Here is a 13,667-nt window from a genome sequence, read left to right as displayed (position 1 = left end):
TCCATGTCTAGTGCCTGGTGTAGAAAGGATGTAGCATTTGAAAATCCTTCACAACACATTCTTCAACCTGACATTTGAATCTATTTGTCTACCGTTTTCCTCCCTCATTTGGGAAGAGGTGATCCGTGCAGGGGAAGGCGAAAGAGGTGCTATCATTTCATCAAGGACAAAAGATTATTTTAGCAAAAGCCTTTCATATTGTTAAAAACTAAAAAAAAAAAAAAAAAGTAACTGTCAGAGTCTGGGCTAAATTCAAGACAGAAAGGAGTAAAAGCAGATCAAAAGCCCTATGTAATTTATATTAATATCATGTTCTGCATTTTGACTTTTTTTTACATTTAGATTTTAAATTTCCTTTTCAGAAGTATCTATCAGCTAAGACAGAGGGAGCAGTTCATATTTCTCAAAGTATTGTTTTAGGTTGCAGCAAACTCAAGGGAATTTGAGTAGCATGGTTCACACTCAGTTCAAGCGTTTGTTCTTGGCTGAGAATTAATTACACTTTTTTGGCAAAATTAAACATTATATGCTAGCACACGATGTTGTAGCAAGGGGTGAATTCTGTAACAAGTTCCATAGCAGCAGAATTACAGAACACACAAAATTCTGAGGATAAAAATCCAACAAGGGTTTCCTATAGTTCTCTGTCAGTAAAACTATGGGGTTTTCCTTAGGATGTCTCCAAAACATTGCAGTTTCACCACTTTCTGGAGGCTAAAGAATGATGTATGTCATGGAGCCTATACATCACAAACAAGTATTTATGTTATTTGTTGAACAGACTGGCTTTTTGTAGCATCTTCTCAGCTTTTAACCACAGCTATGCGTCCATGGTAAAATTCAAATATTTTTTACTCAAAATGTACAAAATAGTACATTTCTTTCAAACGGGTTAAGAAACCATGATTAATTGTCAAGAGACATATTAAAAGAGTCACAAGAAAAATGGCTCAATTTCTCAAATTGCTACATTAATGAGAATTTTGCAATATAAAAAAAGAGTTTAATATTGAAGTATTGCATGTGTAGAAGTGAGCTGATAGAATTTATCTTTGTTAAGTGATGACAACTGTGAATTCATTCCCACACAGGAAATCTTTAACTGGTGACAGCTAATTGAGAAAGGCAGAACACAGTATGAAATTTATTCCCACTTTCTTCCTCTGTGGAGGAGCAAAGCCAATAGAGTGGCATTATTTCTTCCTAAAGACATCTTCAGTAGCCTGCTTTGCTTTGATTCATTGCTATTCAATGCACTTACTTTCAATTTATTCCAGTTTCACTGTAGCTTTAGGTAGACAGTAAATCAGCCTCACTCATTGTACACAGTTAATTGCCTATCTATGAGACAGGACTAGAAACGTGACAGATGATACTCAATCAACAAAGTAGCAGGGGGAGAGGGAGGACTGGTTTTAGTAAAGGGTGGGAATAGTAGTAACTAGGATGGGACAAACTTTTGTTTAACAACAGTCTTAGCATTTAGCATTTCTTTTTGAGATGGACCAAAGGAAAAAAAAATCCTCATTATTTGGCAAAGCAAGGGCTATCTTTGGTGCCTGAACAAAATGTTTTGCATTCATTTTGAACTATTCTTAGAAATAAATGTCTTCTCATACCATCATGCCAAAATATTTTATTACAATATAAAAAAGAGGGTTTAGAATACGTTTCCCATCCCAAATCAAATAACTTGGGGATAATGTATTTCAAAAATTCACAGAATTTTGGTACCTCTGCATGTTCAGGTTTTTCCCCCCTATATTGTGCACAAAAAACATACCCAGTTTTAATAACTTGTTTCCTCTGGTGGACATGGCTGATAATAGAATTAAGCTGAACAGATGCTGGCTCCAACCAAAGGACAGCCACCGATGCTGACAACAGTAAAGATGGTTTCTCCTTCTCAGTTTTAAATATAGCTGTTTTGATTTGTTTTCTGCTACGTTAGTGAATTAAAGTGGTTCATAACATGGTCTGCCAATTGCCCGAGCTAGCAAAAAGAGAGGAGGTGGGCTGTAGTGGGCCATAGCGCTGGGAACAGGGGTCGGAGTGGTAAGGAACAAGCAAGGCTTCCCTCCCTGAGCAGCAGTGAGCCCCTCCTGCACCCACCGTGCTGCAGCCCCTACCACTTCCCCACCAAGAGGGACTTGAGCTCTGCTACACTTGGTGCTCATGAAGGAAATTTATGATGCGGAGGAATTACGCAACTAAAATGAGATCCAGTTTCCAGCTTTTGGGGGGCATGGAGACAGCTAAGCTAGACTCCTACCTAACATTCAATTTCCACTTCACCTTAAGGGGGATGCAAATCCACATCCCCACTTTAAGAGGGGAGACCTAACCATCAAGCCTGTGGCATCCTTTAGGCTACAGTGCTGTGCTGCAAACACCAGAGACCAAGACAGGAGACAATCAGGTGTGACATGCACACAACGTACAACTCCCAACAGACCTGTCTATACAGCAGCTCAGCACGGTTCTGGCCACCCAGGCTTACAGCACTCTGCCCCTCCTTCATACCCAACATCTGGCCTGGGTAGAGTCAAAACTGCCCGAGTCACAAACTGTGCTGTGTTGGTTTTCCTGAGAACAAAGCCCTGTGCAATTAATAACAGGGAGTACTTTAGTTCAGAGAAAATCAGAAGACTTCACCTTTTTCTCTTTTTCCTTCTGCCAACACAGGCAATTATAACCAGCTCTGCACTCCCAGCTGCACCCAAGTCGCCAGCACACTTGTCCTTTCTGCAGAGCCCCGATCTCTCACGTAAGCAGAGCTCCCAGCTGCAACTTTACATTCAGGCTTCCACTTACAGCAACCCCTGGCAGGACCCAATCTAGCTTTCAGCAGCACTATTTGCAGCTCATCAGCAGTGGGATCCCTTATTCCCTGGGTGAACCCAGCCCACAGGTGCGGCTGCCGCCGGGTGACTATTTCAAAGGTAGGATTTCTCCAGCCACACCATCACCTCCCTCAGCTTTCTAAAAAGTAGTGGCCCAAGAGCCTTAGTCCTGCAAGACGCCTTGAATTTTCCATTCCCATGCAAGGAATCCTTATAGGAGATGATTACAGGGTCTATCCTGTCCCCAGTCACTTCTCTCCTGGGTAATACAGCAGCACTACTCCCGTCAGGAGGCCAAAACACCTCACCTAAGGACAGAACTTCAGCAACAGAAGCAACCCACGCCCAAAGGGGATTTTGCACAACAGTCATAGAAGAACCACCTTGGCAGATTCATTTTTTAAATTCTCTTTCTGGCAGCAGACACATCAAACCCCACTCCACCCCACAGAGCCGCAGGAGCTCCCGCAGTGCGCTCCCTCCAGCACGCTGCAGGAGATGTGCTGCTGTCGCCTCGTGTAAATCTAAGCCTCTGTTTCAGACCAAGAAAACTAATGTTGAGTTTCTAAGAGAAATTAATCCATGTTTTCTGGGGTTTTTTTTCAGCAGAAAACACTTAGCTCTGGTAACAACACAGCAGTACCTAAACCGTGAAAGGTTACAGAATTCATTAGACTTATAGATTGCTCGAAACAGATTTAATAAGAACAGGTACCGACACAGTGTTTTGATTGCTAATAGCACATCAGGCATACAACTGCCACAGTCTCAAGTGCCATAATCCATTTGTACCTGAAGCTCACCTTGCTGTCAGTTCAACACTGGCACCACCTGATTAAGAACCAGAAAACTCGTGTTTAGAAAGGGGCTCCGGAACAGAGCTGTGAAACATGACGCTTCATGCAATCTCAAACGTGAAAGCACGATGCTCATATGAAACAAGGTGAGACAGCCACCTTTTTAAACTTTTTCATTTTGATCCTGTTTTATGACTACTTGAGGCTTGACTCCATTTTTCAATACAGAAACAAGATATTCCATTTTGTAAGCTTAGTACACGTCTCGCATATAAACATCATTTTCTTTTCTCCTTGAGTAAAAAGAAGTAGCTTAAAAGACAAGTTCCCTGTGCTGGAAGGCTACGGAAAGATCCTTTTTTGTACTGAAGTTCCCTCTGACTAACCTGCACAGAAAACAGAATTAAAACACTTTCCTGCCTCACAGCTCCAATCTTGCTGTCTTGGCATCAGACTGCAAGAACCTAGCTACGATTGATACATGGTGAGACAGCAGGAGATTACTTAGTTTCATATATCCCAAAAGAGCAGCTTTTGAAGATGTATGAAAAGCTACATCCCTTTTGAAAATCTGTCCTATTCATAAGCTCTGCAGAGCAAAACATGTGCTCCGTCCTCTCATCTTTACCTCAGCAGATGTGCTACTCCTAGAAGGCAAGAAAGCTCTGCAGAAATAAGACAGGTTGTTGATACTAAAAGGGCAGAATACAACCAACATTTGCATGTGAGCTAGTAAAGAGCAAGAGTGCAGCTGCATAAAGTTTTCATAGCAGGGAAGACTAGCTGGGGAAGGCTGAGAATAGACTTAACGACAGAACAAGGCTAGAGAAACGGGACTATGTCCCAGAAAACGTGGGTGAGCGAGCTACTAAGACTCCCCCTAAAGAGACATTTTTTGGAAAAATTCAAGCCAGGAATTCCAGTATACCTGCTGGAACCCCCCTGAAGAAATTCAATTTTATGTCTCATCAGGAATGTAACCCTCATTTCCAAATGAGGCTCAGCCTGCCCTGTGTATTCACTCTGTCTCAGTGCCCAAGGCGGCCCTGGCTTTATTCAGTGACATTTGGAAAACTGGTGTAATAATGCCACATATAAAGAAGTTCATTAACCGTGTGTCATTTACACTAGAAATGAAACAACTCCCTTACAGGCTCAGAAAGCTGATACTTGCTACACATTTTACATTAACTCGGCAAGAACAAAGCAGTTTGAGTGAAGCAGGTTGTTCCCTACCAAATGTAATGATTCTATATGGTGGCCAAAAACATCTGAGCTAAATTTGGTACACCACATGCATGGCAATGAAACATGAAAAATTCTCCACATGAGTACCAGAAAACTGAATTGCAGGTTCCCACAAATTCCCCATAATTACCTCTTCAAAACAGCTGCTTCAAGAGTACCTTTTCCTTAAGCTGACAGCCAAGGAGCTATGGGAAAGGGATCTAGACAGAAAGGGACGCAGTCAAAACCAAGTTAAAAGTGTAAAGAAAATACCATCATTCTTCTGATCAGAAATTGCATCAAAACCAGAAACTGGTAAGCAGACCAGATAACTGACGAGTAAAGAGTCCCTTGAAACTGGAAGAAAGGAAATAAGCAGTTCTAAAAAAGATGCAACAGTGAGAATAGTCTTGTTGCAGACATCAACCCTAAAGACAGCGTTATCTTCAAACACATACTCACTTGAACACAGCTTAAGCACACACCTGCCAAGGACCTTGCAGATGGCTGGGGCCAGTAGCCTACACAGGACAAGATGGTAGCATTGAGAGTGCTTGATCAGGACAGGCTTTCCCACCAGAGCAAAGAGAAAAGATCCATGCTCCTGGATCTTCTTGTGAGCTTTGGGCAATAAAACACTCCATGTCTGAAGAGACAGAGGAAGCTAAACATTCAGACTATGGATAATTTGGATAGATAAAGGTACAGATTTTACATGATCCCATACCATCAATGCCTTCGTAATGCTGGTTTGACATTGCCCAGCAGGTGGGGCAGATGACCAGCAGAAGAATCTGCGTGCCAACAGCAAACTGCATTTCGTCTAATTTTCTGAAGCGAACGTGCTGTGCTGGAGAAGTTCCCTGCTCCAGAGGAGCCTTCTGGGCCACTGGCAGTTCATCTGCTTCCAGGGAGATGGATCCCTGGACCACCTCTGGGCTATGGGACCTGCCTGCTTCCCCACCATGGACAACATATGCTGAGGATGAGATCCTGGCTCCAGAGAAACTGGGGATAGCTTTGCAATCATCCCATTCATGGACAGGATTTTGTCTGGAAGATATGGCTGGAGCATTGAATATGATGAGCACCAAACATCACGTGCCTGCTGAAGAGTGTAAGCAAAGCAGTAATATACCATAATGCCTCTAGGGGCTTTCTACGTGAAACAGGGTACTGTAACGGTGTAGCCACATCACAACACAGTTCACAAAGGCAGATGAAAGACGCCAAAATACATACCAAGTTAGTCAAGGGGCACGGTTAAGCTGTTGTCTGGTGCCGACTGTAGTGACTTTTTCATCAACTCCAATACCTATCTGAAGATTCATTTTTAAAGAAGGAAATCACAGCATCTCCAATAATAACAGCATCTGTACCAAATGCATTCCACAGCTGTTTTCTGAGTATTACCTTAAGTATTACATTAGGATGAACAGTACTCAAACAATAAAGTATTTCTGTTACAACATTCTATAAAACAGAGTATTTTGTGGAAAACAAAAAAATCTTAACGTTGAACGTAACTCAGATGCATTAGTTTCAGAGTGCAGCTCTGTCCCCATTACATTACAGGAAGAATGACAAGCCTATCCCCAATCCACACATCCAAAGACTAACAATTTCAAATTTTTACACAATGCACTCAGGTGTCATCTTCCACTAAGGTACAGCATTACATACTTCAGAAATGAATCAAGCAAAACCTTGAATACACTGTGGCAAACTGTACTGCAAATACCTTGTTCTACCTCAGAGAGAGAAGTGGAAAGAATCTAGGTGTGAAATAGCAAAGCTGATCATCTTCTTGGTAAGCTATTTACCAGAGTGTGAAATCTAAGACGTGGCAGAAAAGTTCTTAAAAAGAATGTTGCATTGTAGGCCTGGTACTGACTTCCACCCTCTTAATAAATTCAGTTTCTTTGGTGATGGGCACTAGGAGTGTTAGCGCCGCATAAAATTAAGTTTTGGGGTTTTGTTTCTTTTGAATGAAGGCAACCATAATGCATTTTTAAAGATCAGTTCTGATTATCTGCCCTCCCCCCTCGCTTATCTGGAAAAACATGAACCAGTTTTCATTAGAGCATTAATCATCAGTACAAAACTTCTTCCTTACCTGCACAGACCTGAATAGTCACAGTATCAAGGTTACAATCCACTGTTACCACCTCACAGTTTGTGTCGTCCTTTACTAACAACTGGAAAAGATGCTCTTCATCTTCTATCTGGTAGCACATGGGTAACTTACTGTGAGCAAACATGACCTGGTCTAGCCCACATCTGGATAAGTCAGACAAGGCCTCCATGGGGAAAAAGGGCTATTGTAACAGGACAGGCAGACATTTACAGAAGACATACTAGGGGGTCCAATTAGATCCAGTTGCATTTCATAGCTACCTATTAATTATAATATGAACCATTATTTCTCATACAGTAGGTGCCATAGACTGCTGCAAGAAACTGATGCTAAAAGATCATCACTCTTTACAATTCACTGACTGACAGACAGTACCTGGCGAGGTGCAGATATTTAAGCTAAATCAGAATAGAATGGAAGAGGAGCTACACATCAGCCACTACTGTTCCAGCATCAGAAAGAGGCCTTCTTGCTATTCACCTTCTTTTTATTTTAAGTTTGACACAGCTGAATTTCCCAAATGATCTTGTGGTTAACCTTCTTTACAAAGTATAAATACTATTCCATTCTTATACAAAAGAAATACAGCTGTTTGTATATATGCACACCTTGACAGCAACTCCTTGAAAGAACACTGTAACATGAAACTGCAGAGCTAATACACACAGAACACTGATTCAGCTGAAGGCCAGGAAGTCTCTGCTAAGAAAGGCAACCTGTTAAGGTAAAGTTCTCACTGAGAACTTGCATGCTTTAACTGAACTCGTAACATGTGGGTGGGATAATCAGAATCATGTGACATGCTCTTATACAACTTATTAGTTAGATTCTGGTTTACAAACTGTACCCTATAATTGCTGCATTTAACTGAAGCCATCCAATATACACTGGAATTGCTTGAATACAACTTACTGGTATAAGGAAGCAGCCTTGTTGGATGATACGTTATCAACTCTTTTCAGACACTGAATATACTCAAGAGTAAAATTAAGACACGAGTGAGATCACACAAGGTTTTGGTAGGTATTTTTTATGTTGGCTTTATAGCTTTTTTGGTTTCTTTAGGAAATTCCTGCACAGTGAAAGGAATGAAGAACTCCAGAAGAGAGTTGACCTCCTTCAGTTCCAGACTGTATTCCACTGCTATTTTCTCTGCGGTCCATATTTGAGGATGAAGTTTATGATTATTAAGAAGCGTCAGAGCCTCCACAATGGAAATTTTGCCTTTGGGAACTTTCTTAACATCTAGATCTCCCAAGTGGCCTAGTTTTGTAAGTCTCTTTTCCTCCTGTTTACAGGGAAGATGTTCGCCACCTCCATCTTTTACCTAATTGTGGGAAGGAAAACAAAAAGAGCTTAACAGCAGTTCTGTTTACTATGCATACTGTAGCAGCCAAGCTGTTTTTCTAAATATGGCATTTCCTGTTAGCTTTCCCCTTTTTCACAGCATTTAAAAAAAAAAAAAAAAAAAAAGCTTAGCCAGCCTTGCTTCTTGATATCACAAAAATTGTCAGTTCTTCCACAGCCATTTTATATATGATGTCAACCTCCACCCAAATTCTGAAAAGCTACCATCTATTAAACTCTAAGTGTTGTACAGACTTGGCAGCCCTTCATACAAGGCAAACTACAGATTTTGGTAGCCAAAAGTAAATGCAGATAACCTAATATTTGTTACTGATTAGTGGCAAGGAAAAAAAATATTCATACTACAAATTGGTATCCTTCTGTTACCACTGGAAATCTTTTTCATATAGTCTCTCTCTCCCCTTCCTTTCATTTTCAGATTTTAGTTTTGCAACTAAAAGATATCCCCTCTTTTGCTCTGTCTAGAGAACAAGCTTTGCTGGAGAAAAAGAAACAATTTTGTAGCATCATAGGGAGTTTAATTCCCATGACTACTGCAGTGCTCAGACACATGAAGTCTCTTCTCCCAAGTCCCTTCATATTTCCAAGTCATTTCCAAACCAGCTCTGCCTTCCCCATATTGCCTTTTATTAACATTTAACCAGTGAATGACACTGCAAAAAAGACGCAATGAAAACCTTTCTTAAATTTAAGAAAAAGTACTTTTAAAGTTATCAGAGCCCACAGACAATCTGTATTAACTCACAAGCTGAGAAAACGGATGTGGATGCTACAGCAACTATAACTGTGTGTCTGTTTCTAAACTACAGAGAATGTCTGATGATGCTACCAGTTCTCCATTTCTTCCTTTTACTTTGTGCTAAAACTATGCTCAGATAACGAACAATTTTTCAAGTCTTAATAAAATGATATGTCTCTGGGTATCTGCCACTTCAGGACTTAAGAGTTGGTGCTTTTCCACTTGCCACAGACGGACATACCAAATATACATAGAGGTATGTACACATACACAATGCACAAAGTATTCAGAATAACATCAGGAAAGGAAGAAAGCTTTTGGATGAAGTTTTGCCCACAAGCCTCCGTGCTAACATGTTAATCATGCTCTTCCCAACAACTGCAAATAGACACACCACAAGAGCAGCAACCTCAGAGTAGGCACGGAATCAAGCACTAAGGTTTGTTCCATTTTTGGCTTTTTCCTCAAATCTCTCTTGACAGGCTTACAAATTAATATTGAAAGATACTGAAATTAGAACTTCAGCACTTCCAAGATTAGTCCTAACCTCTATTATGAAAATTAAGGATAGAGATTACTTGGAAGCTTCAGGGAGAGACTGCAGAAATCTGTTTGCATTTTTAAATACTTTTAGTCTTGAATACAAGGTGCTATGAAAGTGGCAAATTAGAGAGACTTAGGAATTTTATTGCTAGATGATTATAAAACTTTTATTGCTGAATAAAGCAGCTAGAATAAAGTGGTCCAATAATGCAACCAACAGGTAAAAACGCACAAGCCATAATGTAACATGGTGGAAAAGAGGAGACTGAACCCCAGCCTGCATTTTACTGGAAGCAGTATGCTTCGCCTTACAAGTCAAAGACTGCAGCTGTTGGCAATGAGGCAACTGATCACCAAACTATTCAGAAGGTTATGCAGAAAAAAACCTAACTAAGGCACTTCCTCAGCCGCATAAGGAAAAGTTTCTGGACAGTACGACATTAACATCAGTAGTTAAAGACTCCACTAAGATGTTAATGTCTGTCCTCTACCACATCCATACTCCCATAGTAGTCCGAACGTCTGCTCTGCTAACAACTCTACGAGAGATCTTTGGCAAACTCCTGCATCTTTGCAAAAGGCTGGCCAACTGTCCTTCCGCCTCAGAGGAAGCAGAAGTGGGAATCTAGGTGAAAAACAAGGTAAGATCAATGTGACATTAAAAAGGAAAACTGCGTAAGCATTGAAAAGGTTGTATAATCACAATCTGTCACATGTTCAAGACCCAGGGTCAAACACAGTCAGTGCTACTGATAGATAAAGGAATAATGAAAACATCACTTTTATCCATAAAAAAGGTAGCTTTTAGGCACTGACGGATCATTTTCCTCCATACAGAATTTGTGCTGAGTTTGAAAACCACAAAGCCGATGCTGGTATGCCTCCTACAGAGAGACTTACTCACCCGCACAGGTGGATCTCTGGACTCGACATAAACATCTTTTAACAAGGTGAGGAGCTTGTCGTCCTTTCTGTAAATTTCTTCGTGTATCCCTGGGTGCTCTAAAGGCAGCGGGGAGAAGAAGGGAAGCGAAAAGACAGATCTGAGTCGAACCTCTCCGTTAGTTCTGCCAGCTTAATCCCTCCCCCAGAGGAACGGCGCGACTCCCAAGACGCACGGCGCTCCTCGGGAAGGTTTCATTTCTCCGCCAGCTCCAACCTTCGCAACACCGGTGCCCGCCGAGGCCCGCCGGCGCGGTGGAAAGCACCGTCGGCGGCCACCGCTGCCTGCGGGACCCGGCCCGGCCCGAGGGGCCCGGCCGCAGCAGGCCGCCGGCCCGAGGGACCCGCCCGCCCCCGGCAACCGCCCCTGGCAACCGCCGCCGCCTGCGGCTCCCAGCATGCCCCGCGCGCCCAGCCGCCCCGCTCTCAATGTCACCGGCCCCGCGCTGCCCCGCCGCTCGCCGCCGCCCCCGCCCAGCGCCCGCTCTCCCCCTCCCGTGCCGCGCCGGGCCGGGCCGGGCCCACAGACAGCGCCCCTCCGGCGTGGCGTGGCGTGGCCCGGCGAGGCCGGCACCCACCGGTTAGCTCGTCCAGCCGGGAGGTGGAGTGCCGCGGCGCGGGGGTGGGCTTCTCCTTGCTGATCTCCCGGCGGGCCCGGCTCTCCACGTTGAAATTCCGGAACGCGCGGGCCAGCCGCCCGCCCATCGCCGCCGCCGCCGGTGGTGCGTGCCGCGCCTGCGCGACCGGCGGCGCATGCGCCGAGGGCTGGCCGCGGGGAAAGGGGCTGAGGCGCCGCGCGACAGCGGGCGGCTACAGCGGGGGGGGGGGGGGCGGCGGGAAACCAAAAAAAAAACCTAACCGACCAAAAAACCCCCAAACAAACAAACGAAACCCACAGACGAACCGTCTCCCTTTTTTCTTTCACAGCGCCCCGGCAGTGTTTTCTCCTCGCCCTCGGGCGCCGGCCCGCCCCGCGGCGGTGAGGGGCGGCGGTTTGGTCCCGCCGTGGCGGCTCTAAGCGCGTGGGTGAGCGGAGCCCGCGGGGAGCGTCCCCCCGCGCCGGCGGGAGCCGGGGCCGGGCGAGTCCCGCCGCGGAACGCCCCCGAGGCTGGCCCGGCGTTTCCCTGCCGGCCCCCCCGGTACGTCATGTCGTAGCTGTCGCCGCTTGGCTGATCGGCGGGGTTACGCTGGGTGGGAGTCGGTGGGACGACCGTAACGGCAGCGGGGGGGGGCCGACGGCAAGACCGAGGGGGCCCCCCCGGTGTGCGTGAGGTGTCTCAGCCTCTTCGTGGACCTCTCCAAGTATTTACTTGGATAATGGGAACATGGAGGTGTTTAGGGATGTTGTGCCTCTTGCTCTCGTTAACGTGAGTAACGTTTCCTTACAGGCACCTCACTGGTTTATTCAGTGACAGAAAATTAATTTTGGAAGCAGACACCAGCTAGAAGACATACTCCACATGGAAATCTGGGCAATTCCCCAGTACTGTTCAGAACCTGTGGGCTACGCAATGTTGTGCTTCCTTACTGTGGGCATGCAGAACTTGGGCATTAGGAACTTGGTCTTCTAGAATCATAGAATCGTTTAGGTTGGAAAAGACCTTTAAGATCATTGAGTCCAACCATAAACCTAGCACTGCCAAGTCCACCGCTAAAGCATGTCCCCAGGCACCACATCTACACGTCTTTTAAATACCTCCAGGGATGGGGACTCCACCACTTCCCTGGGCAGCCTGTTCCAATGCCTGACAACCCTTTCAGTGAAGAAATTTTTCCTAAGGTCCAATCTAAACCTCCCCGGCCGCAACTTAAGGCCGTTCCCTCTTGTCATATAGCTTATTATGTGGGAGAAGAGACTAATCCCCACCTCACTACAACCTCCTTTCAGATAGTTGTAGGGAGCGATAAGGTCTCCCCTCAGCCTCCTTTTCTCCAGGCTAAACAACCCCAGTTCCCTCAGCCGCTCCTCATAAGACTTGTCCTCCAGGCACCTCACCAACTCGGTTGCCCTTCTCTGGACACGCTCCAGCACCTCAATGTCTTTCCTGTAGTGAGGGGCCCAAAACCGAACACGGGACTCGAGGTGCGGCCTCACCAGTGCCGAATACAGGGCGACCATCACTTCCCTGCTCCTGCTGGCCACACTATTTCTGATACAGGCCAGGATGCTGTTGGCCTTCTTGGCCACCTGGGCACACCGCTGGCTCATATTCAGCCGGCTGTCAACCAGCACCCCCAGGTCTTTTTCTGCCGGGCAGCTTTCCAGCCACTCTTCCCCAAGTCTGTAGTCCTGCATGGGGTTGCTGTGACCCAAGTGCAGGACCTGCCACTTGGCCTTGTTGAACCTCATACAATTGGCCTCGGCCCATCGACCCAGCCTGTCCAGATCCCTCTGCAGAGCCTTCCTACCCTCGAGCAGATCAACACTCCCGCCCAGCTTGGTGTTGCCTGCAAACTTACTGAGGGTGCACTTGATCCCCTCGTCCAGATCATTGATAAAGATATTAAACAGAACTGGCCCCAAAACTGAGCCCTGGGGAACACCACTTGTGACCAGCTGCCAGCTGGATTTAACTCTATTCACCACCATTCTTTGGGCCTGGCCATCCAACCAGTTACTTACCCAGTGAAAAGTGCACCCATCCAAGCCACGAGCAGCCAGTTTCTCCAGGAGAATGCTGTGGAAAATGGTGTCAAAGGCTTTACTAAAGTCTCATTAGACAACATCCACAGCCTTTCCCTCATCCACTAAGCAGGTCACCTGGTCATAGAAGGAGATCAGGTTAGTCAAGCACGACCTGCCTCTCATAAACCCATGCTGACTGGGTCTGATCACCTGGTTGTCCTGTACCTACTGTGTGATGGCACTCAAGATGATCTGCTCCATAACCTTCCCCGGCACTGAGGTCAGACTGACAGGCCTGTAGTTCCCTGGATCCTCCTTCTGGCCCTTCTTGTAGATGGGCGTCACATTTGCTACCTTCCATTCAACTGGGACCTCCCTGGTTAGCCAGGACTGCTGATAAATGATGGAAAGTGTCTTGGTTAGCGCTTCCGCCAGCTCCCTCCGC

General features: G+C 45.3%; 1 protein-coding gene across 1 annotated transcript; it reads right to left on the bottom strand.

The window, feature by feature from the left end:
- Positions 1-7,473: 7,473 nt before the first annotated feature.
- NDUFAF4 (NADH:ubiquinone oxidoreductase complex assembly factor 4) lies at positions 7,474-11,348 on the bottom strand. The gene is made up of 3 exons (XM_029998295.2): positions 11,175-11,348; positions 10,559-10,656; positions 7,474-8,331 (listed from the first exon to the last, which is right to left on the bottom strand). The coding sequence occupies exons 1-3, from the start codon at positions 11,299-11,301 to the stop codon at positions 8,035-8,037; spliced, it is 522 nt and encodes a 173-aa protein (XP_029854155.1). The 5' UTR covers positions 11,302-11,348; the 3' UTR covers positions 7,474-8,034.
- Between the last annotated feature and the right edge of the window lie 2,319 nt (positions 11,349-13,667).

This window comes from Aquila chrysaetos, chromosome 2 (genome assembly GCF_900496995.4).
Source record: "Aquila chrysaetos chrysaetos chromosome 2, bAquChr1.4, whole genome shotgun sequence".
NCBI lineage: Eukaryota > Metazoa > Chordata > Aves > Accipitriformes > Accipitridae > Aquila > Aquila chrysaetos.
The sequence above is the reverse complement of the archived record's forward strand: the minus strand, read 5'-3'. Positions and strand labels throughout refer to the sequence as shown.